Source organism: Monodelphis domestica, chromosome 3 (genome assembly GCF_027887165.1).
Source record: "Monodelphis domestica isolate mMonDom1 chromosome 3, mMonDom1.pri, whole genome shotgun sequence".
Taxonomy (NCBI): domain Eukaryota; kingdom Metazoa; phylum Chordata; class Mammalia; order Didelphimorphia; family Didelphidae; genus Monodelphis; species Monodelphis domestica.
Genome location: NC_077229.1, coordinates 77,318,395 through 77,340,761, shown reverse-complemented (window position 1 = coordinate 77,340,761; position 22,367 = coordinate 77,318,395). Strand labels below are relative to the sequence as shown.

Sequence of the window (22,367 nt, the reverse complement as noted above, 5' to 3'; positions counted from 1 at the left end):
TGCATATAGGAGTTTGAAAAATGAGGCAACCAGTTGAATAATAGCTAATAATAATATTAAAAGCTAGATTTATAGTATTTTCATGTGCCAGGGACCATGCTAAATACTTTACAAGTATTATTTTATGTGATCCTGTGATAGATGGGTACTATTATTATTGCCCCTATTTTATAGTTGAAGAAACTGAAGCAGATAGCAGTTAAATGGCTTGCCCAGTGTCACATGACTAGTTTTTGGGGACCATATTCAAAATTGGGTCTCCCTGGCTCTAGGACCAACACTCTTTCTACCACACCATTCAGCTGCCACTAAAGAATGAATTACTCCATGATTATATTGATATAGGGGGACTTCTAGTGTGTAAACTCCCTCCTCTGAGACAAATCAGTAACCTGTAATTCAACAATTGCCTAGAACAAAGAGTTAACCTGCCAAGGATCACACAAGGAGATAATTTTAAGCCAAGACTTGCATCCCTTCTAAATAAATGGCCCTAGACATAGGAATTGGGAAACTTATGAACGATTCTAAACAGAACAATTCCCTCACTGAACCTGAGTTTCCTCATTTGTAAAACAAAATAGTGGACTAGATAATCTTTAAATTGATTTAACTCTTTTAGGCTACATTCTATTGTGATCATAGAAAAAGGTAGTGATTTTAGAACAGTTTGAGTTGAATGGCCAATTTAGAAATTGAATTATGAGGAATTAAGAATCATAAATAGGAATGGATTTGAGAAGTCATTTATTTCAACTTTGTCATTTTAAAGATGAGGAGCCTGAGTCCTAGGTTATATAATCTGTCCAAGATCACACAGTAGTAATAGTAAGTGTAAAAGTCAGGATTAGGATTACAGTCCTTTCACTATGGATGTGGTATTCATTCTACTATATTTGTTTCGGCTTGGATCTTCCAGAGGAGATAATTGGGGAAATGGTAGCATCAAAACAAACCAACATATTTAAGAAGTTTTTCTGTAAGAAATAAGATAGAAATGCAACAATAATAAAGTACTGGCTAAGGGAGGGAAGAGATTTTCTTTTTTTTAAACCCTTACCTTCTATCTTAAAATTAATACTGTGTATTGGTTCTCAGGCAGAAAAGTGTAAGGACTAGGCAATAAGAGTTAAGTGACTTGCCTAGGGTTATAAAGCTAGGAAGAGTCTGAAGCCAGATTTTGAACCTAGGACCTCCTGTTTTTAGGCCTGGCTCTCAATCCTCTGAGCCACGTAGCTGTTCCTGGGAAAAAGATTTTCAATGTGAAGAATTAAGAATATTGGAAGGCAAAAAGTAAAGAAGCCAGCATATAACCCCTGTTTTTGCTTCACCGTATTCTATGATACTCTCCTTGTAATCCTTTTGCCTTCCTAAAATCTCTTATTTTAGCAGTAAATAGTAAGAAGTTAAATATACTAGATAAGTAGAAGAAGATATATGGAGTGGGGCAGGAAAAGATTGGAACTTGAATACTGGTAGTGGTGAGTGCTTTTGAGGAAAAAAAAAATCTGAGACTCCAAGAAAGGATTGGCAGATGAATCTTAGATTTATAATATACCCTAGTTTTTCTCTTGAACAACAGTTCTACATTATTCCATGGCTATCTCTGAATATCTAAAACATCTTTCTCCTCAAACTCACTTCTCTCCCAAATTTCCTTACTTTCTTCTAGTCATCCAAATTTATAACCTTGGCATGACAGTCAATACTCCTCACTCCCAATAACTCCAACACATTCAAATAATTCCCAAACTTGTTATTTCTACCTCTACAGCATCTCTCCAAACTCATCTTCTCTCCACTGCCATTATCCAAGTTTGGGTCCTTATTGTTTCTCACCTGGATTATTGCAAAAGCCTATTTTTCCTATTCTATTCTCCCTGTTTCAAGGTTTTTCTCACTCCAATCCAACATCATACACAGGTATGACCATGCCATTTTCCTACTCAATGAAATCCAGGGGTTCCTTCATTACTTCTAGGATTAATGTGTACATGTATATAAATACATATACACCTGTTTGGTATTTACTTCACAACCTGGTCTTAAATCAACATTACTAGCCTTATATCTTTCTTCACTTCAGGATCACTATGGTCTAGTTGTCTTACATCTCCTATGTCTGTACCTTTGTACAGGCTATCCATGTTTGGAATACACTACCTTACTCTTTAACTCCTCCCCCAGCTGCTAATGCCCTCCTAAAATTATCTTGTACCTATTTACACACACATATACACTCCCCAAGGGCACAGAATTTCTCATTTTTGTCTTTGTATTCCCCAAAACCCAGCACAGCATGTGTTAAACAAATGTTTAATTGACCGATGAGGTAGAAAGATTGATGGTGTAAACAATTTGCAGTCTTAAAAGTTTCGTTAGGTACCATATCATATATGGAACTTAGGTTTTCCAAATTCCAAGGTTAGTCCTCTATCCACTTAGGCAACACTACCTCTCATTAATCACAGATGTGTTAGATATTATTTAACATAATTACAATTATGTGTCCAGCTTTCCTCTAGGCCTTTGGTGACTTTGGACACATGATGTACGGTAAAAAGGATAACTTGCTTGTGTGTGTCAGGGTTACCACTTTAGTAAACTCTGCTTTTCCTAGACTAGTCTGGATTTATCTACATTACTCTCTTCCTTTCTTACACCCCCCTCCCCCCCCACACACAAAGACTTCTCCTGGGGAAAGATGGATCTCTATAATGACTCCTCCCATCTCATTTCCCCATAAGAATACCACTGTACCAGGTTCATTCTTCAAACCAAACTTTTATGTACACCTTTGTCTTCACCTTCAGTAAATCACAAAAAATCAAGGATCAACTAAAGAATCAACTCTTATGCTGTATGAAAATATATCCAAATGGACCAATATGAAGTTTCACTTTTGTCCCATGAATCATGGACTACTGGAAATCTCAAAATATAAGAACAGGCCACAGAGAAGGTCCTCAGTGGGAGCAATTATCCTTTGTTTCCCCATTTAAAATACTTGGAGAAAAACTAGAATCATTTTCTCTCACACAAACATAATGAAGTGTCTATCTTTCCTTATAAAGTTAACATGTTCACAAAGAGAATAAGAACTTAAAAGTCAAGACACCTGGGTTGAAATCCCAAACCTAGCATTTACTAGTTTTATGGCCAGTCACTGAGTAGTTTCCGATCTGTAAGCCAAAACTCTAAGGATTTGTGATTTCATGGAAATTTCCTCCAATTGGGCCAAATGCAATCCATCCATGCCTGTCCATCCTGACACTCATCTGTCCTCTCATAATTTTAATTCAAGGGTGCTGGGGGTCATCATACCCTGATTGGGTATGGTCAGTCTGAGGAAATAAGGTCTGCAAAGCAGCTCCCAGAAATTGAGGCCCCCGCTGATCCCCCTGTGACTTCTCTCCTCTACTTCCCCCACTAATGGACTTGCTATGATTATTATTCTCTCCCCAGTAGAGAAGAAATGAGAGCAAATACTTATAGGATCAATATATACCCCACTTTAATCCCCCTAGGTTAGTACCCCAAAAAGATTATAATTACAGAATCAAAGCCCAAAGATTATTGCACATAATCCCTCCTTTCTCAAGCACAAGACACGCTTCAAGGCCTTGCAATAAACACTGGTCAAAAGCTTGAGTACTAATAAATCTTTCCCTACAGTTATTACACTCTAATGAATTTGTTGAACAGAAGCCAAGCAGCATTGCGAGGTACTTCAAAGTAACACAAGAAAAACAGAACTCGTAAATTGAGGAAAACCCCCAAACTGGTCTGCTTTAAGTCCTCACACCTAGATACGAAGATGTTTTATTGTTCATCTCCCAAGCAATTGTGATTGATAGTGAAAGCTGACCAAAAGCACAATGATCCTCTCAGCAGGTCAAGGGGTACTAACCTACAAATGGCTTTATTCACATTAATCATATCTATCACAGAGTGATATAGAAACCTAGTAAATGATCACAGAATTCTTTGTTGTAGTAACATCACAAGAGTATTGTTTAGGTGATTTGATAATATCCAATCAAAATGTAGAATGTCACATATGTAGAAGATTAATTGTGTAACAAAGAAGCATGTATCAAAAAACCTATATAATAAATGAACCACGGTACTATGGCAGAGCACTGTGTGTGATGCCTGCATACATGGGTTGAATGCACGATGTGTCTCATCTTCTTATTCTGACCGTGACATCACATTTGAGCAGAGACCCCTAGGACCCTCAAAGAGACTGCTCTCTATAAGGGATCCACCAAATAGGCTGGAGGTCCTCCTCAAATTCTCTTCACAATGAGCTAGCAGCCTTCCTTAGTTTCTCTTCATATTGTGTGGATAACAAAGGAAGAACAGACTATCTTGTTGGGTTCTACTTTGGTCTCAAATGTGACACTCATTTTACCAAGTTCTTATGTTTGTTTGTATTTTAACTGATCTTTTTATTTCTTATATTATCATCTTTGTTTTATTTTTTAAAAAACCCTTACTTTTCACCTTAGAACCACAAGTATGTATGTGTTGGTTCTAAGGCAGAAGAGCAATAAGGGCTAGGTAATGGGGGTTAAGTGACTTGACCAGGGTCATATAGCTAGGAATTGTCTGAGGCCAGATTTGAATCTAGGACCTCCTGTCTTTAGGCCTGGCTTTCAATCCACTGAGCTACCTCACTACCCTGCCCCCTTATAAAGATATTTGACTTTTACCAATTATGTGTAATAAATTTCCACATAAGCTTTCCGAAATTATATGATCCAAATTCATCTTCATTTAAAAATACATATTCCTCTACTAATAGTGTAATCACTTATAACCAAAAATTGAGGGGGAAAGATAGTTCAATAAAAACACATTGACTGAATCTGATAATATATTTAATATTCCATATCAATTGTCCTCAATCTCTGCAAAGGGAGGAAAATAAATTCTCTCTATTAAAAAATCCTTACCTTCCACCCAAGAATCAATATTATGTATTGGTTGGTTCTAAGGCAGAAAAATGGCAAGGGCTAGGCAATGGGGGTTAAGTGACAAGTTTGGTCACTGTGACCACACAGCATTCAATTGTGGATTGGTTTTTTGGTTTTGTTTTTCCTCTTCTCATTTATATTGTGGTCAGTTATACATAATTCTTGAAAACTTTTACTCATTTTTAAATGTTGCTATCTATAAAATGAGCTGAAGAAGGAAATGGCAAACCACTCCAATATCTCTGCCAAGAAAACCCTAATGGGGTCATGAAGACACAAACATAACTGAACAATAACAACAAAATACTTCTGTCACTTTCAATGTCACCTCCTCCCCCAATAGAATGTTTCCTTGTAACAAAGAAAAAAAAGCTGAGCAAAAAGAATCCACACAATGATCATGTTTGACAGCATTCTACAATTGTAGTCCATTCCATTTCAGAGGGGTATAGTCTATCCAGTTCTCTAGTCAAGGTTAGTTAATAGATTAATCTTATTTCTCAGGCTGAGCAGTGCTTTCTTTTATATCAATTTTTTCATATATTCTGTTCTCATTTTCTGCTTGCTATGCTTTACAATACAGGTCTTTCTCAGAACCACAAGTCTTTCCAAGACTCTGAACTCTATATGTTATTTCTTAAGGCTCAATGATCTTCCATTGTGTTTAGGTTTAAGCTATTCTACAAAGGGTACAATGTCTCCCCCTGCCCCCAACAAATGTTATGGATACTTTAATATATCAATTTTTTCTTTTTTTTTCTTAGTGACTTTTTCCACAGTTCCAAATTTGTTTTCTTGATGAGGGACCAATCTGCATTCATCAAGGCAGTGAATTAATGGATTTATCTTTCCATAACCCCCCTTCAGTTACTACTTCCTCTCCTAAAATCAAATTTGCCAATCTGATGAGTGAAACCTCAAAGCTGTTTTAATTTGTATTTTTAATATTAGTGATGGAGAGACTCCCCTTCCATTTTCCTTTAGATTTTTTTCATGACCCTGTATATATAATAGCAATTTGGAACTTGCTGTGGCATATGGTATAAGATGCTGATCTAAATTGAATTTCTGCTGAATTGCTTTCCAATTTTTCTAGCAGGTTGTGTGTGCGTATGTGTTTATTTTAAACACTTACTGTCCATCTTAGAATCAATATTATGTATTGGCTCCAAGGCAGAAGATCAGTAAGGGCTAGGCAGTGGGGGCTAAGTGACTTGCCCAGGGTCATACAGCTAGGAAGTCCTAGCAGATCTTATTGAATGAGAAGTCCTTCCTTCAGTGGTTTGTATTTTGAGAAACTGGACTGTGTTCAATTGCTTCTGGGTCTTGCTCATCTTATCACCAAATACTTAATCTAAATTATTTAAACTGCCTATCTAAACAACCAAATAGTTTAGAAGTTTGCTGCACTTTACAACATAGTTTTGAAATTTGGTGTCAATCGTATATTTTGACTGATGATATCCTTTGCTTCTCTTACATAATTTGTCATGTGTTACAGTCTCCATTGCTCCTTGTGTGACCTTTTTACTTCAATTCTTCAGAGGCTATATAATATTTTATGACTAGCAGCTGCTCATCTCCGGAAGAAAACTGATAACATTTTTTAAAAGGGTCTTTGCTGGGAGTGGGGAATCATTATAAGAACTATACAATAACCCAAAGTCAATGTAGCCTGCTCTCTCTTTTCTGTTCACTTCTGAGCTGAACTCATTGTCCATCTGCAGAGTGTATTCCAGATCCATGTACTCCTTGGAAGAATTCTGGAGCCAGATCAAATCTGCTCATGAGATCTGACTTACATTTTTAATGTATTTAATACCTTGCAAATTAGCAAATTAGGACCTGATGTTTTGTTGCCATTGTTTAGATTTTTTAAAGTTATGGATAAAATATTAATAATTAAGAGTAAACTTAAAAAGTTTGTCCTGGATACATCTTTGGAGATTGTTGTTAAACATTTAACAGCACATCATTGTATGCACTGATGAACAAGCTCTAAAGATTGTTCATCCAAATGCAAGTACATCAATTTGAAAGGCAACTGAAATCACTGCTAGTAAACACTATCCATTCAAAACCAGATCTCCCAACTCCAAGCCTAGTGTTCTTTGTGCTATCTCAGTAAATGAACAAATGAATTAATGGAATATTGTGTTTAAATATATATATGTATGTGGGGAAGGTGTTAACTTTGTGAAGTGATTCTGAATTTGGAGAAATCTGACCTGAGATATAAGACAATTTACCCAGATCCATCTATTTTTCATCCTGGTAAAGCAAATCATCAATACTATTAACAAGGGGATTCAGTGACTGCTACAGTCCCAGAGAGAATCCAACAATCTAGACTACTAGCACAGACTGGAAGTGGAAATAAGAGTTTACCTAGTAGTGATTCCCAGCCAGTTTTGTGAAATCATGTGATATATTCAGATGTCACCAAAGATATTCATAGGACCACAGATTTCAAAGCTAGTAAGTTCAATTCCCTCACTTTACAGGTTAAAAAACAAACAAACAAACAAACAAAAACCCAAACACCTCAAGCCCAGAGAGGAGAAGTGATTTGCCCAAGGTTACAGAGGGAGGATTTAAATTCAGATCCTGATTACAAATTAAGTATTCTTTCCACTGCATGTGACAAATTCCTTAAAAGAGTGGACTTAAAATCACAAAAAAAAATGAGCTACAAAGGGCAATCAATAACTGGGTGGTAGATAATCACTAATAGAAATCCTCAAAGGAGTTAGGGCTGGAAGATCCCTTAAAAGAGCATGAAGTTCAATTCCCTAATTTTGGAGGGAAAAAAATGGGACCTTTAAAGCTAGTACTATTCCATAACTACAAGCAAGTTACTTAACCTTTATGTAAAATAGGCATGTTTGTACAATATCCCTCATAGAGCTGTTATGAAGATTAAATAAAATAAATACAATAAATAAAAATTGATAAATTAAATAACAAACACAAAGTTTTACAAACAATATAAAGCCTCCAAGTATAAATAAGTTTGTTATTAAAATATTGCTAGGGAAGCATTAGGCTAGGAAGATTCTGGGTGGGATAACGAATTTTAGGTCAGAAAATTACAATGATTACAGGGGAAAAAAAGGCAGGGCAAAACTGGAAAAAGGACTACTGAACTTGGGAGTTAGGAGACTTGCCATCCAATGCTGGCCCTGCTATATTGTGTGACCTTAAGGGAATAATTTAGGTGAGTTAATGTCTTAGCTTAGCACAGTGTCTAGGATATATATGGTAGGTGTTTAATAGATGCTTACTGATTGCTGACAGACAGTAAACCTGTTTTTTTATTTGTAAAAGGAGGGAAGAGGTGTGACTCTTGGACTTAATTTTATTAAGTCACAACTGTGTGTAGAATGTAAAGTTCAAATAAGGCACAACCCCTGTCCCCATAGTAAAAAGATAAAATACCAACACACACCCATAAGAGAAAAGATGGAAAAAGTTCAAAGTGCTGTGAAGTCTAGGAGCAGGATAATTACAATGGGGGTAGGAAGGAGGGTTGAGAAAAAAAGGACAAGAGAAGAGAAAAACTAATTTTATGTAAAAATATGTGTAAAATTATGTTTTGTCCACACATATGCACAATACACAGAATGTCCCAAGTGTCTTATTTTTAAAAAATGTTTTTAACTTTTATCTTCTCTCTTGGAATCAATACTTAATATGGGTTCCTAAGTAGGAGAGCAGTAAGGGCATAGGGGTTAAGTGACTTACTCAGGGAAGTGTCTGAGACCACATTTGAACCCAGTCTCTTGTGTCTCCTGGCCTGGCTTTCTATCCACTAGTCACCTTGTGACTTGTTAGTGTTGGTTTTTTCCTTTCCTTTTCTTATGATACTGTGTATTGGTTCCAATGAAAGAGAGATTAAGGGCTAGGCAATGGGGGATAAGTGAAGTGCCCAGGTCACACATCTAGAACTCTGAATAGTTTTAAGCTATTAAAGCTAAGATTTTTAGGACCCCTTACGGACTTGGTTCATGTGATATGGGAAAGAAATAACAGATTTAAAGGATGGGTAGGAATTCAAGAAACGAAGATGAGTAAGAAGTTAGGAATTGAGCAAGTCACAGTACTAGGATGCATTGGGTTCTGGGGAGCAGAAAGTAGGCCAGTTTGCCTGAGCTACCTCAGTTTCCTAATCTATGAGAAATTAAAAGGTGAATTAAAGGCACCAGCTATAACAAGAGGTAAAAGTTGCCAATTCTAAAATCTGTACTATGTTTGGAAGTTCCTCCAGTGTAATGCAAGGAAACTGAGCCGAGCCCAGACCGTCTCGTCCCTTGCATTCCGGGAACTCCGGTAGGTGCAGTGATCTGGAGGACGCTCACACCAGGCTCTTTTTACTCGGAGGAGGACGGGGAAGTGGGGGAGGGGCTCTAGCTCCGGGAAGTGGTGCAGCGAGGCGGGCTGGGCTGGGGCCTACGTCTCGGGGCCGATCAGGGGAACTGGGGGGAGGAGGAAAGTTCCCGAGCCAGGCCTCTCCCTCACCCTCACCTGTGCTATGAGGGCGAGTCCCACCAGCAGCCGCGCCAGCACCGCCATGTTCGCCTGAGGTCCCGGTCACAAGGCAGGACAGGGCAGGACCGGGAAAGACAGCTCGGGCCTCCGCTTGCCGGAGCCAGACTATTGCACCACAGGCCCAGTCGCCAGACGTTACCCAGAACCCCCTGGGCCCCCCTTTTTATCCCGCTTCGGTCCCAGCGCCGCTCCGCGGCTTCCCCGCCTGCGCACCCCACTTCCTGCAGGCGACCGGCGCAAGGTGAAAGGCCGAGGAGCGGCTCATGAGGTGGATTGTGACGGAAGCAAAATGGCGGCGAGCCGAGGGTGGGGAGGGAAGGGAAAGCATGCAGCCATAGCCGCCGCAGTGCCGCTAGACGTTACCCGGCAACCTTTGGGTCCCGCCTTTAAATCCACCGCCACCCTCTCCTGGCCCCCGCGCCCACTCGGGGCTGCCGCCCAGTCTGCGCAGACGCTGCCGTGACGCTACGGCCGAAGCTTCCGCCACGAGGTGAAAGGGCGCAGGCGTCAGACGCAAAGGGGACCCTGACGGCTGCAACATGGCGGTGAGCCGAGGGGATTACGCGCTGCCGCCTTCGCCGCTGCTGCCGCTAGGGCGGGAGGGGGACGGCCGGTCGGACCCGGCGCTCACAGGCCCGGGACCCTGATCTGCTGTGCTTTCTCTGCAGGATAAGGAGAAGAAGAAGAAGGAGAGCATCTTGGACCTGTCCAAGTACATCGACAAGACCATCCGCGTGAAGTTCCAGGGAGGCCGCGAGGGTAAGAATGACTCTGAGCTCCCCCTCGTGGCTCCCGTCACATGGTCTGGTCCAGGGTCCCTGTCCGCTTCCCCCTGCCTTCCCCGCCATTGGTACATGCCACTCCCGAACCTAGATACTCTTAGCTTCTGGAGTGCCTCCATACTTTCCTCTCCGTACCATGCTTGGCGCCGCGCCTTTTGGGCTCTCGCCCCGACCCCTGCCGGTTTCGGGCCGGGCCCTGCCCCTACCTCTGCCCTCAAAGAGCGAGGTAAACCATCTAGGAAGGGAAAGCCCTAAAGACAGATTCCACCCAGTGTATACTTATTATGCGCCAACTGTGTACAAGGTCTTCCAAGACCTTCGGCAGGAAGTCCAGGGCTGCTTCTGACACACTCGCTGTCATATCACATTTCTATGCTTGTCGACCCTCTAAAACTAGGAGTTGCTGATCTGTACTCGTGGACGTGGAAGTCAGTTCGGACAGTAGGCATTTATTAAGGGCTAACTGTATGACAACAACTAGGTCGTGCAGTGGATACAGCACGAGACCCTGAAGCCTCAAAGACCCTACTTTAAATTCAGCCTCAGATACTTACCAGCTGTGTAACCTTGGGCAAGTCATTTGACCTCTCTCTTCATCGGTAAAGTGGGGATCTAACAAGATAGTATTTGTGTCCGGGAGGTGACTCAGTGGATTGAGAGCCAGGTCCAGAGAGGAGTCCTACGGGGTTCAAATCTGGCCTCAGATATTTCCTATCTGGGTGGGACCCTGGACAAAAATTAAATCCCATTGAAACACTCTTATCATTCTAATGCCTTAGGACCAATACACGTTATTGATTCTAAGATGGAAGCTAAGGGTTTGTTTGTTTTTTAAATAGGATCTTCTTTGTTAAGCATTCTGTATGATATTATTATCACTATTTCAGACACTGTATAAGTAAGCCCTGAAGGTACAAAGACAGGCTAAGGCAACTCCCGCTCTGAAGGATCTCACAGTCCTATAGGGGAGACACATGAAAATAACTAGACAAATGATATATCCAGGATAAATTGGAGTTAATCAATAGAGGGGAAGGTTTTAATTTAAGGGGAGATCAGGAAAGACCTGGAAAAGGGTTGTGGTTTTTTTTTTTTGCTAAGATTCTGTTCAGAGGTTGGTGAGATCACATATCTACTCCATCTCTCCAGATACAACTGGAAGAGGGGTAGCACTGTTTTTAGCCAGGCTTTGTGGCTGTGGTCAAGTAAGTCATTTAACTTTTGTGCCTCAGGCAACCCTCCAAGTTAGGTAGAAGTTCTTTTCCTTTTTTGGGTGTTCTAGACACGTTGGGCTATTAATCAATCTGCTGAAGCCAGAATTTACTCTCTAGTCAAGGCAGGATTTGCAGTTTGTAATGCAAACACAAATAAATTAACATCTAGTATTATGTAATAGACAGTCCTACAATAAACCTTAATTGAAGTGCATCCAGTAGTCCTCTATAAATGCTTCTGGGCTGTGTGCAGATCCCTGTCCTAAGGGACCTGAAGGAGACAATGCGTCTTAAATAAGATTGGTTTCTTTCCCCCAAGGAATACACAGTAAGATCCTAGATAGAGAACTGGAAGGAATCTAGGGGATCATCTTTTCTGTGGCTTCATTTAACAGATAAAGAGATTGGGAGTCCTAAAGAGATCATGCCATTCAGGGTTGCAAAATTTGAAGCTGAACCCTGCCTGGTCTTCTAACTCCAGACCAGTATCCCTTCTACCACACTAAAACTTGGGAAGTACAATCTGTAAAACAAGCTTAGTGTATGAGCAGTGTAAGAGACAATGTTGGCCTAATGGCTAGAAAACTGGCCTTGGAATCTGGATAACCTAGAGTCAAGGCCATTCTCTGACACTGGCTCTGTGACCAGGGCAAACCATTTAATCCCTCAGTGTCCCTAATCTGCATCAGGAGTGCTCTAGAACAGTGAAATTACAAGCCTGTTACAAATTAATCAGATGTAAAACAAAATTTCCCTTTAGACTCTGTTTTGAGTTTTGTTTTCTGTTTTGAGGGGTCCAACTTATTTATTTAAGCCTTTGTCTCCTGTCATAGAGTTAATACATAAGATAGAATGGCCAAAGGTTAGGCAAACAGGGTTTTAGGTGATTTGCCCAGTCACACAGCTAGGAAGTATCTGAGGCTAGATTTGAACCCAGGTCCTTCATATCCAATTTATTTTTAACAGCTATTTATTAAGCACTTCCTGTGTTTCAGACTAGAGAGTTAAAAAATTAATATGATAACAGAGCCTGTCCTTCGTGTAGCTGACAGTCTGTCAGGGAAATGAAACAATAAATACAAAATTGTCTCATAAGTATATGAAGAGAAGTGGAGTGTGATATATGATGTGTGAGTAAGAAGGTACTTCAAAAAAGTTCATTGATGGAATTAAGGCCAGTCCACTGAACAAGAAAACAATAATAATTCACATTTTTATAATTCTTTAAGGTCTGCAAAGTGCTTTCAACTTCACCACAAGCCTGTGAAGGTACACCACAAGGTAGTGTAAATATTGTCTTATAGATAAGGAAACTGAGCACCCAGAAGATTAATTGACTTGTCTATGGTAGCTAATAAGTGTCTGAGGCAGGATTCAAACCCAGGTCTCCTGATCCCTGCATTTTTATCCACTATACCCATGCTGTCTTTCAAGAAAAAATTTAGTGGGATGTAATTTATGCTTACAGGTATTAAAGACTGTCATGTGAAGAGGAATTAGGCTTCCCCTCACTTCTCTCCTTCCATCTAAATTGTACTTGGGAGGCACCCAAAAGACCAACACCCAAGTCAGTGTTTTCACTTATCAATTGTGTGGCCTTGGACAGATCACATTCCTTAGTCCTGGTTCCTTCATCTGGTAAAGTGGGGATAATACCATTTGTATACCATGTAATCTCACAGTCTAGCTTTGCTGATCACACACAGCCTCCATCAAGAGCTGGAAGAGACCTCATTTTACAACTGAGGCCCAGGGAGATTGTGACTTGCCCAAGGTCACACAGCAATGAGAGGTAGGATAAGTGCTAAGACTTTAGAGACCCTGACCCTCAAAGAACTTGCATTGAAATAGGGGACACAGCCTGTATATATATAGACAAAACTATCCAATTCAAGTGCCAGCTGACTGAGGTGGGGAAGGCTCTAGCAACCAAGGGGTCCCCCCCCCCCCCTCCAGGGGGCATGATTAGACTTAAGAAAACTAAAGATTCCAGAGATGGAGACTCAAAATGATCAGTGTAGAGTGTGGAGGGAGGGATGTTTAAGAAGACTGGGTAGATAGAAAGGGTCCTGGCTAGCTTCATGACAAGCAGGCGTTTTTAAAATTTGATTCTAGAAGTAACAGGGAGCTACTAAGTTGTTGTTTTTTGTTTGTTTGTTTTAAGAAATAAGGGTATAGGGCATAATTGGACTTGCATTTTAGCGAAATCACTGGCAGTTTTGTCTCAGAGGATGGGTTCAGTACATGGAAGAGAGACTGGGAGACTAGTTAGACGACAGTAATCCAGCTGAGAATGGTGACCACGTGTGTCTTGGAGAGAGATATAGAATGAGATGAAGGGATGAAGGAGAGTAAGGATTTAAGGATGACACTGAATTTGCAAACCTGGTGCCTGGAAGGCAAGGCCCTTTATAGTCACGTTTGGGAGAGAAGATGGTTTGGAGGGAGGAAAGAGTTGGCTTTGGGACATATTACAATTTAGATCACTTTGGGCCTTGGAAGTTGAAATATCTAATAAACACTTGGTGAGGCAGGACTTCGAGTTCTATAGAGAAATCAAGGCTGGACAAAATAGATCTGGTATCATTGCAGAGAGATCTCATAGGCACTATTGAAGAAATCTAAGTGAGAAAGTGTAGAGGGAAGAGAAATGAGGGTTCAGAACAGTGGACATGACATGAGGCATAAAAGAGACTGGGCAGGAGCCTTTAGGGTTCTACCAGAAAAGCACTGTTTCAAAAACACTGGGGAGCAGAGTACTCGGGAAGGTAGGGTACATTTATCAATTAAGAGATCATTAGGTGCCTTAAAGAAAGTAGTTATAGTTCAGTGAGGCTAGAAGCCAGATTGCAAAGGATTCAGAAGATAATGAGAAGAAAGGAACGAGGGCCAACAAGGATAGATGACTTTCCCAGAGAGTTTGGAAAGATAGGAAGAGGGCTCTCAGATGACAGGATCTAGGAACCCCATAAAGAGTTAGCTACAATGGTTGGTACATTTAATATATGCCTTTCAAGGCCCACCTGAAGTTCTGCCCTCCTTCTGGAAGATTCTTTGGCCTCTGAAATTCTAGCATATTGCAACTTATATTGCCTCACTTAGCACTTGATTGCCTAGAATATCCCCAAAGACTTAGTGTGGTTTTAAGCTATGAAAGCTTATACTTTAATGGTTACACTATTATAAAGCTGAACTCTGTCTTCTGTTGTTTTCCAGAGGTAATCATAGATCCTTAGAATAAGAAGGTACCTTAGCAATTACATTCCTGTAGAATGGAAGCTCTTTGAGGGCAAGGACAGGTTTATTTTTTGTCCTTTTATCTCTAGTATTTTGTGCATAGTATTTGTTTATTTGTTGAATTGGAGTGTAGTCAAAATGCTCTCAGTTTAGAGAGCTAGTGTGGGAGGGTATATTATGTTCTGTTTCCACAACAAGGTCATAAACTCCTTGAAAACTGGAATGGAATTTTAGGCTTTTCTTAAGTCTTCCATGACACATATATATATATATGTGGTGCCAAGTTAGGCATATAGTTGATGCTCAAACATTTTTTAAAAATAGGATTCATAGTGAGAAAAGATCAGAAATTAATAGAATTCTCTGATAGCTATTACAGATGTCATGGATTATGACCCCCATATTTTATAGATTGCCTCATTGAAGCCTTCAGATTTTAGGAAACTCTTCTTAGATGAGGTTCAGAGACATAACCTTACCTGGTCATCCAAATAGTAGAACTAGGATTCAAACCCAGGCCTTGACTACCAATCCAGTGTTCTTTTCCCTCTACCAAGTTCCAGGGCCTGGCATTCAGAAACATCTTGCCCCAATCTGGACTCATTTCATTACCTTTCATTTACTTTGTGTTTTGTCCCAATTAAATTCACTGGGTTTCTGGTTCTTTCCTACCTCCCCAGTCTGCCTCTCCTTCCACTCTGTGACAGAGTCTGCAAATGCTTTGAGTCCAGCCTCATATCCAACCTTTCCTGAACCTCTTCTTTCTAAATTAACTTTTCTTTTCTTATGTGTGCATACTACATGTAAGGTTCTTTGCACCCCTAGAAAGGGCCCAAGGTGGGGACTGTTTGATTTTGTCCCACAACACCTCAAATAGGGCTTTGAATGTAGGGAACACCTAAGAAGTTTGTTGGCTTTTATTAAATTGTTTCCTTAATCTGTGGTCACAGTGAGGTTTCTTCTCTATACATAGCATATAATCTGCTCTTAGGTGATCTTTTTGTACACAGTTCACCCAGCCTTTATTAATTGCCTTCTCTTCTGGCACCAGAGATATAAAGACAAAATTGCATTGTCTCTTCCCTCAAGAAATTTCTTGTCTACTTTTGGGAACAAAACACATGCAGAAATAACTGTGAATTAGGATATGATGAAATGCTTAAACCGAGAGGCATGAAATCTGATGAGGGAGAGATCACTAGCTGAGAGGATCAGGGCAGTGGCATAGGAAGAATTATAGGTGAAATGTCAGAAGACCCTGGTTCAGATTCTGGCTCTGATCTTTGCATTAACCTGCTTGCTAGGCCCCAGTTTATTTATACAAAATGAGAAACCAGACTAGATGGTTTCTATGGGTTCTTCCAGGTCTAAATCCTATAAGGAAAGTAGAGCTTAAATTAGCCATAAAGAATCTAAAATATTTCAGTGGAGAGGGATGGGGAGGGTGGGTGGGGCATGAAGGGTGACCTGCTAAGGAAATACAAAGGAAATACAAAGACTTGGAGAAAGAGAAAAGAAGGTTGGCATGGATCATGATGAGTTATCTTGGCTGAAGGGAAGAAAAGTGTAAAAGGTCTGGAAAGGTAGGTTGGAGGTAGATATGGAAGACCTTAAATGCCAGGGTAGGGAATTGACCCCTTATCTGCCTAAATTCACCATCCTTGGCTCCAGTACATATGTAGGGAAATCTAGGGTTTGGTTAAGTGGGCAAGTGTTTTGAGAGGTTTTTTTTTTAATGCTGTTTATATGGTTGCTTTTAATTTATTGGTTTTATATGCTTGTGAGATGATATGCTCATTTTTCCCTTTCTGATTCATCTTTGCCAGCCAGTGGAATCCTAAAAGGATTTGACCCTCTGCTCAATTTGGTACTTGATGGCACCATTGAATATATGAGAGGTAGGTGGGCAAAACTTGGAAGCTCAGTTGATGATAAATCTGATGAGCTAAAATTCTCATTTTATATTTCGTATTAATGCCTTTTTTGTTTATCATACAATTCTTTTTGTTAACCTTATTGGGGTCCAGTTGTTCATTATCCATTTAGCTTTAGCAGCAGGCTTCCTTTGGAATGCTAAGCGATAGAGAAACATTCTTAGTCACAAACTCTTTAATTGGATATTTTAAGTTCCTGCTATAAGTAGCCCTTTAGACTCTCCTTTGTGATGAGGGAAGGGGAGGAGAGCAAGCTCAGCCAGGACAGCCAGGTCCCCAGATTTAATCTGAGTGTTATACACAATTTGATCGTCACTTATTGCCACTGTTGTGGTTTATACTATATCTGGGCTTTGGGACATTGTGTCCCTGAAGGTTCCTTCTAGCTCTAAATCCTGAGAACGTGGGGTCTGTCTCAACAGGTAGAAATGGGTCTGAGGAGAAAAGCCCATTTCAAACATGATCCAGCTATGACCCTGGACTAACACACTCAGGAATTACACTTGGGTTTGATTTCCACAGGCCTGGTTAATAGATCCAATAGCCTATTCATTCAGTGGCTACAGTTCAAATTCTATTAAGTAAACTTTATTATAGCCAATTTGGCCACTCATCTAGGATTTCTCAAACCACACTGACACTAAAGAAGTAACAGGAACCTTTTCTCTTATAATTTAAGGGTTCTGATCCAGTCCAATGGTTTGGGGATTTATAGAAGAACTAGCCTGACTATTCAGTGTTGAAAGCAGTAGGCCTTTATTTGGCACATTTAAGGAAAGGGAAGATTCGGGTCTGGCTTACAAGTACTGAAAGCCAGGATAACCAGGAACAAAAGTGGGAAGTATTATGGAATCACTTGCTCCCCAAATACTTCTGGAACCAGATAGTGAAGGACAGGGGCATACCCTGGGGAATGCTACCAGAGCTTTAAGCACCATAGATTTCTGGGCATGGCAGAGAAGGAAGTCTGGTGGCTTGCTAAGAGGCTACCTGCCTGTCACACTTAGCCTGTAGTTACACCAAACTTTCCCCACTCCTCCCAGGCGCAGTTGGTAAGACTGCTGAGTCCCTGAGAAGTGTTGTGGGGAGTGGTCTGCAGCAGGTGTATCCAATTGGTTTCCTAATTCTATTGACACAGACTGAGAGCCTCTATGGAAACTGGAAGTATTTAGCAAGTAAGACTTTAAGTTGTCTTGCATTATAGACAGCCCAGTAGGATTAAAATTTGACCCAGAAAACTAGAGAGATTTCTTGGACTATCACAAAGTATATTGAACCTTGGGTCAGCTGGGTAACAGTGACAGAGCACCAGACCTCATATCTAGCCTCAGATACTTCCTAGCTGTGTGACCCTGGGCAAGTCACTTAACCCCCATTGCCCAGTCTTTACCACTCTTCTGCCTTGGAACCAATATGTAGAATTTATTCTGACAGAAGGTAAAGGTTTAAAAACTTGGATGGGGAGGGAGGGGAAGAATTGTTACTAAGACAGAAGGCATGGGTTTGTTTTTTTAAAAAGCATCTTGAACTCTGAAGTTGACTGCTTCAATTTGCAGTTTCAAACATCTACTGTTCTTCATACTTTGTAGCTCCAGGCTGTCCCCTATACAACAGGCCCCAAAGCTTTCTCATGAACCCTTTGGAGTCAGGTACCTAATAAAGGACTTTTCTATCTTTCAGAGGCATAGTGCAGTATTCCTGGGATTAACTAGTCACAAGATTCTGTGGATATCCTTTCTCCACAGGAACAGTAATTCATAGTTTTATGGTGGTTTTAGATTAAGCAAAAATAACTTTTCTTGAAGCAGACCTGTAAGGCAGATAAACAGGAGCTCCTATACTGATTCAGAGGGAGGAAGAGGAAGAAAAAGATGCTCTGTTAAATCATGTTTGAAAGAAGAATTTGCTTCTCTCACTTAAAGCCCTGGTGGTTCTTCTTGACTTTAGGCCCCTCTTCTGTGGTTGCCTTTCAGATCCTGATGACCAGTACAAGCTCACTGAAGACACACGCCAGCTAGGCTTAGTGGTGTGCAGAGGGACCTCTGTGGTGCTGATTTGCCCTCAGGATGGCATGGAGGCCATTCCAAACCCTTTCATCCAGCAGCAGGACGGATAGCCCCTGGCTGTGTCCAGACAGATGTGACGACTTCTCAGCAGCTTTGTTGAACAGGGCTAAGAATTTTCAGCTTATCAGGGAAATACCTTCCTTTTCTGAAAGGACTCAGTGACCTTCCCTCATTACAACTTGCCAACTGGGACGGAAGAAAGACCCTTTTTTTGTGTATTTTTTTTTTCTAATAAAATTACAAAACAAATGTGTAAAGCATAAGCTCTTCTTTCTTGCCCTTTGGAATTGGTGGTGAAGGAGCAGAATCACTGCCCAGATTTGACATGATCCTTACCATAATGAATTTCTAGGTCCCGTGAGCTCTCGAAAACAACTGCAAGGTTGTTCATGCTCTTGTGGAATCTAGTAGAGATGAGAGTTAGGATTCGAAGATATCTTGACAGGCTATAGCATAGAGCCAAATTTCACGAGTTGGAAATGAGTAAGCATAAATATAGGCTGTCCCAAAAGTCTTTGTGCATTTCTGTTGAAGCCTGAAATTACATTAAGATTGTTGGGACAACCTGTAGTCTTTTTTTTTTATTTTTGGAACCCTCACCTTCCCTCTTGGTGTCAGTACTGTGTATTGGCTCCAAAACAGAAGAGTAGTAAGGGCTAGGCAATGGAGGTGAAGTGACTTGCCCAGGGTCACACAGCTAGGAAGTGTCTGAGGTCAAATTTGAGCTCAGGACCTCTGGTCTCTAGGCCTGGTTCTCAATCCACTGAGCTACCCAGCTGCCTCCCAACCTGTAGTCTTAAAGTTCACATTTGAATTTCACAGGTATAAGGTCTGGGGGAGACCTAGCTTCATAGCTGTTGGAAGAAGATCTGGGGTTCTTGATGGTGGGCTAGCTCAGTAGTAGTCAGTAGTGGTACTGTAGCTAAGATGCCTATTAAAATGAGGTTACAGTAAGAGGCAGTTCTGTTATCTAGGATTATGGGGAAATTCCAGTACAGAATCCAATGTAGTACCAGTCAGACAACATCTAAAGCATTATGTTTGGTTCTGCAAATTGCACCTTGGGAAAGACTGATAAATTAGAAGGGGAACAGAGAAAAAATCGCTAAGATGATGAAGGGGGCTCCATTTATGTCGTATGAGGATAGGCGGAAGGACCCAAGGCTTGAAAAAGGAAGACTTGGAGAAGACGGAGTGGCTGCTTTCAAGGGGTTCAGTAATCAAGTTCTCTAAACGGAAAGGTGCTACTGCAAAGGACTGTTAGACTGCTTGGTGGTTAGAGCACTAGCCCTGCAGATGGGAAATTGTGGGTTCAAATGTGACCTCAGACACTTCCCAGCTGTGTGACCCTGGACAAGTCACTTCATCCCCATGGCCCAGCCCTTACCACTCATCTGCCTTAGAACCAGTACTTAGTATTGACTCTAAGACAGAAGGTAAGGATTAAAAAAAAAAAAAACTTCCTACCATTAGAGCCATCCCAAAGAGCCAGGGGCTTCCTTGGAAGGTAGTAGGCTTCCCCCTCACTGAGGCCCTTGGGCAAAGAATGACTGGGGGACCCCCCCCCCCCCCCAGGACAATCATTTGTGAAATGTTTATTGGGCCAGGAGTTGTCCTAAGCTGAGCTAAGAGGGGATCCAAATAAAAATAGTGTGCCCCCAAGTTTATGTTCTAATGAGGAAAGAGAACATAAAAGAGGCACTAGGCACGTTAGAATAGAGCGCTCCTTTTTAGGGATGGGTTAAACTAGAGGCCGAAGCCCTTGGCGACTTTGAAATTCTCTCATTCTTAGGCCATTGAGTCCAACTTCCTCCTTTCATAAACTGAGACTCCGGGAGGTTCATAGGTCCAGAGCTGGAAGAGACAAGATGCCATTGAGTCCTCTTTTTGTAGTTGAGGAAACTAGGGAAGTTCCAGGGCCTTTCCCAAAAATCACAAGGGCAAAAAAAGCCCAAACCCTCTGACTCCAAATCCCATTCTTCAGTACATCTGTAGGAGATTTGGGCTTAGCTTTTCAGGGCTCTTCTAACTAAAAGCAGGCATTTGCTAGAACCAGCTCCCCCAAGATGGTGGGCAGATTGTTAAATTTATTATTAAATTATTATTAAATTGTTAAATGAACATTTACTTACACCTTCGAAATTGGCAAACTACAAATTAAGGCTTGGTTTATTATTTCCTTGATTATTGGGGAGAGCTAGGTAGCAATCACCAGGCCTAGAGACAGTAGGTTTGGGGTTCAAATTTGACCGCAGACTCTTCCTAGCTATGTGACCCTGAGCAAGTCACTCTACCACGATTGGCCTAGCCCTACTGTTCTTCTGTCTTGGAGCTTATACTTAGTATTAATCCTAAAACAGAAAGGGGGGGGGGGATTCTGATTCAGATTAAAAGTCTGTCTTGCATTTTGGGAGGTCTGGTTGTTAAACATTCATCAAATGCCCCTGTCTAAAAGATCTCCTATTTTCTGATCTTCGCCGTTATTCTGTTCCCATTCAAGGCAAGACCTAGCACAGGTGTAGGAGTCACATGGAACAGGAAAATGGGGTCAGGCAGGATGGGAATAACCTGGAGAAAGAAGAGGAAACATGATCCCCAAGGGAGGGATTAGTGCCAAGAACAGGTAATTCCTCACCTGACGTCCTAATACCCCTGACCAGAGCCAGGGCTGGGAGGATGCTGAGCCAGGATGATCCAGGCTTCTGAAGAGAGCAAAGCCCACAGGCTCCATTTTCACTGGATGCAAGCTGCCAGTGGATGTTGCTTAAGCTATCTCCAAGATAAGTGGGCCAAAAGGAAGCAGATTTCAGACCCAGCAGCTGGTACCCTGAAAGCAAAAACAACAACAACCCAAAAAAACAAAACAAAACACCTGGAACTAGGAAAAGTGTTTTGGTTTTGGCATCTTAGGAACCCTGAGTTCAAGCCCTGGGTCTGCCACATATTGAGTGTGTGACCTTGGCAATTCACTTTTTTCCTTTATGGGCCTCAGTTTATCCAATGGGCAAAATAGCCATCAACACCCTTCATAACTGCTCATTAGTTTTTATCCTCCTAAGTTCTAAGATCTGTTTCTTCTCTTCCTGTTTTAGGCTAGTGAATGGAGGCAGTGTGGCCTAGGGAAAAATCATTGAACTTCTCTGTTCTGGACATCTTGAACATAGGGAGGGGTTCTTCAGCTTTTTTGTGTCATGAATCTTTTCTCAGAATAATTTTTTTACTAGAAGAAAATGCTAAATTTCATTTAGAGGTTAGGGAAATACAGATTTCATTTTTTCCTGTATAAATTCACAGACACCCCCCTCCCCCAAAATCTTTCCATAGATCTGCTCTAAGTCTATGAGATGCAGGGAAGTTGCTGACTTACATTTGTCAGAGGGCATTTCTTCACCAGAAAGTTATCTATACCAATAAAATCAAAGATCTAACTAAAATAGGGGGCAGCTGGGGACAGTAGATGGCGAACCAGGCCTAGAGATGGGAGGTCCTGGGTTTCAATCTGCCCTCAGACACTTCCCAGCTGTGTGACCCTGGGCAAGTCACTTGACCCCCCCCATTGCCTAGCCCTTACCACTCTTCATGGTACCTTGGAATCAATACATAG

General features: G+C 41.1%; 2 protein-coding genes across 9 annotated transcripts in view; one reads left to right on the top strand and one right to left on the bottom strand.

Annotated features, from left to right (window-relative positions):
• SPPL2B (signal peptide peptidase like 2B) overlaps positions 1–9,644 on the bottom strand; it is a 44,548-nt gene extending 34,904 nt beyond the window's left edge. For all 7 annotated transcript variants that reach the window (XR_008917367.1, XR_465811.3, XM_007489329.3 and 4 more), the window contains exon 1: positions 9,507–9,644. Coding sequence is in view for 5 of the 7 variants with exons in the window: in XM_007489329.3 (XP_007489391.1) it covers positions 9,507–9,554 (48 nt within the window). In the remaining 2 variants the exon portion in view is untranslated. The remainder of the gene's footprint in view (positions 1–9,506) is intronic.
• A 293-nt stretch (positions 9,645–9,937) lies between these two features.
• On the top strand, positions 9,938–19,012 carry LSM7 (LSM7 homolog, U6 small nuclear RNA and mRNA degradation associated). Of its 2 annotated transcripts, none has more exons than XM_001372539.5 (4): positions 9,938–10,075; positions 10,199–10,289; positions 16,590–16,661; positions 18,671–19,012. In XM_001372539.5, exons 1-4 carry the CDS (start codon positions 10,070–10,072, stop codon positions 18,811–18,813), a joined length of 312 nt encoding a protein of 103 aa, XP_001372576.1. In that variant the 5' UTR covers positions 9,938–10,069; the 3' UTR covers positions 18,814–19,012. The 2 variants fall into 2 exon arrangements, with proteins under 2 accessions (XP_001372576.1, XP_056678196.1); XM_056822218.1 differs by lacking the exons at positions 9,938–10,075; positions 10,199–10,289 and adding exons at positions 10,397–10,538; positions 12,756–12,807.
• The last annotated feature ends 3,355 nt before the right edge of the window (positions 19,013–22,367 follow it).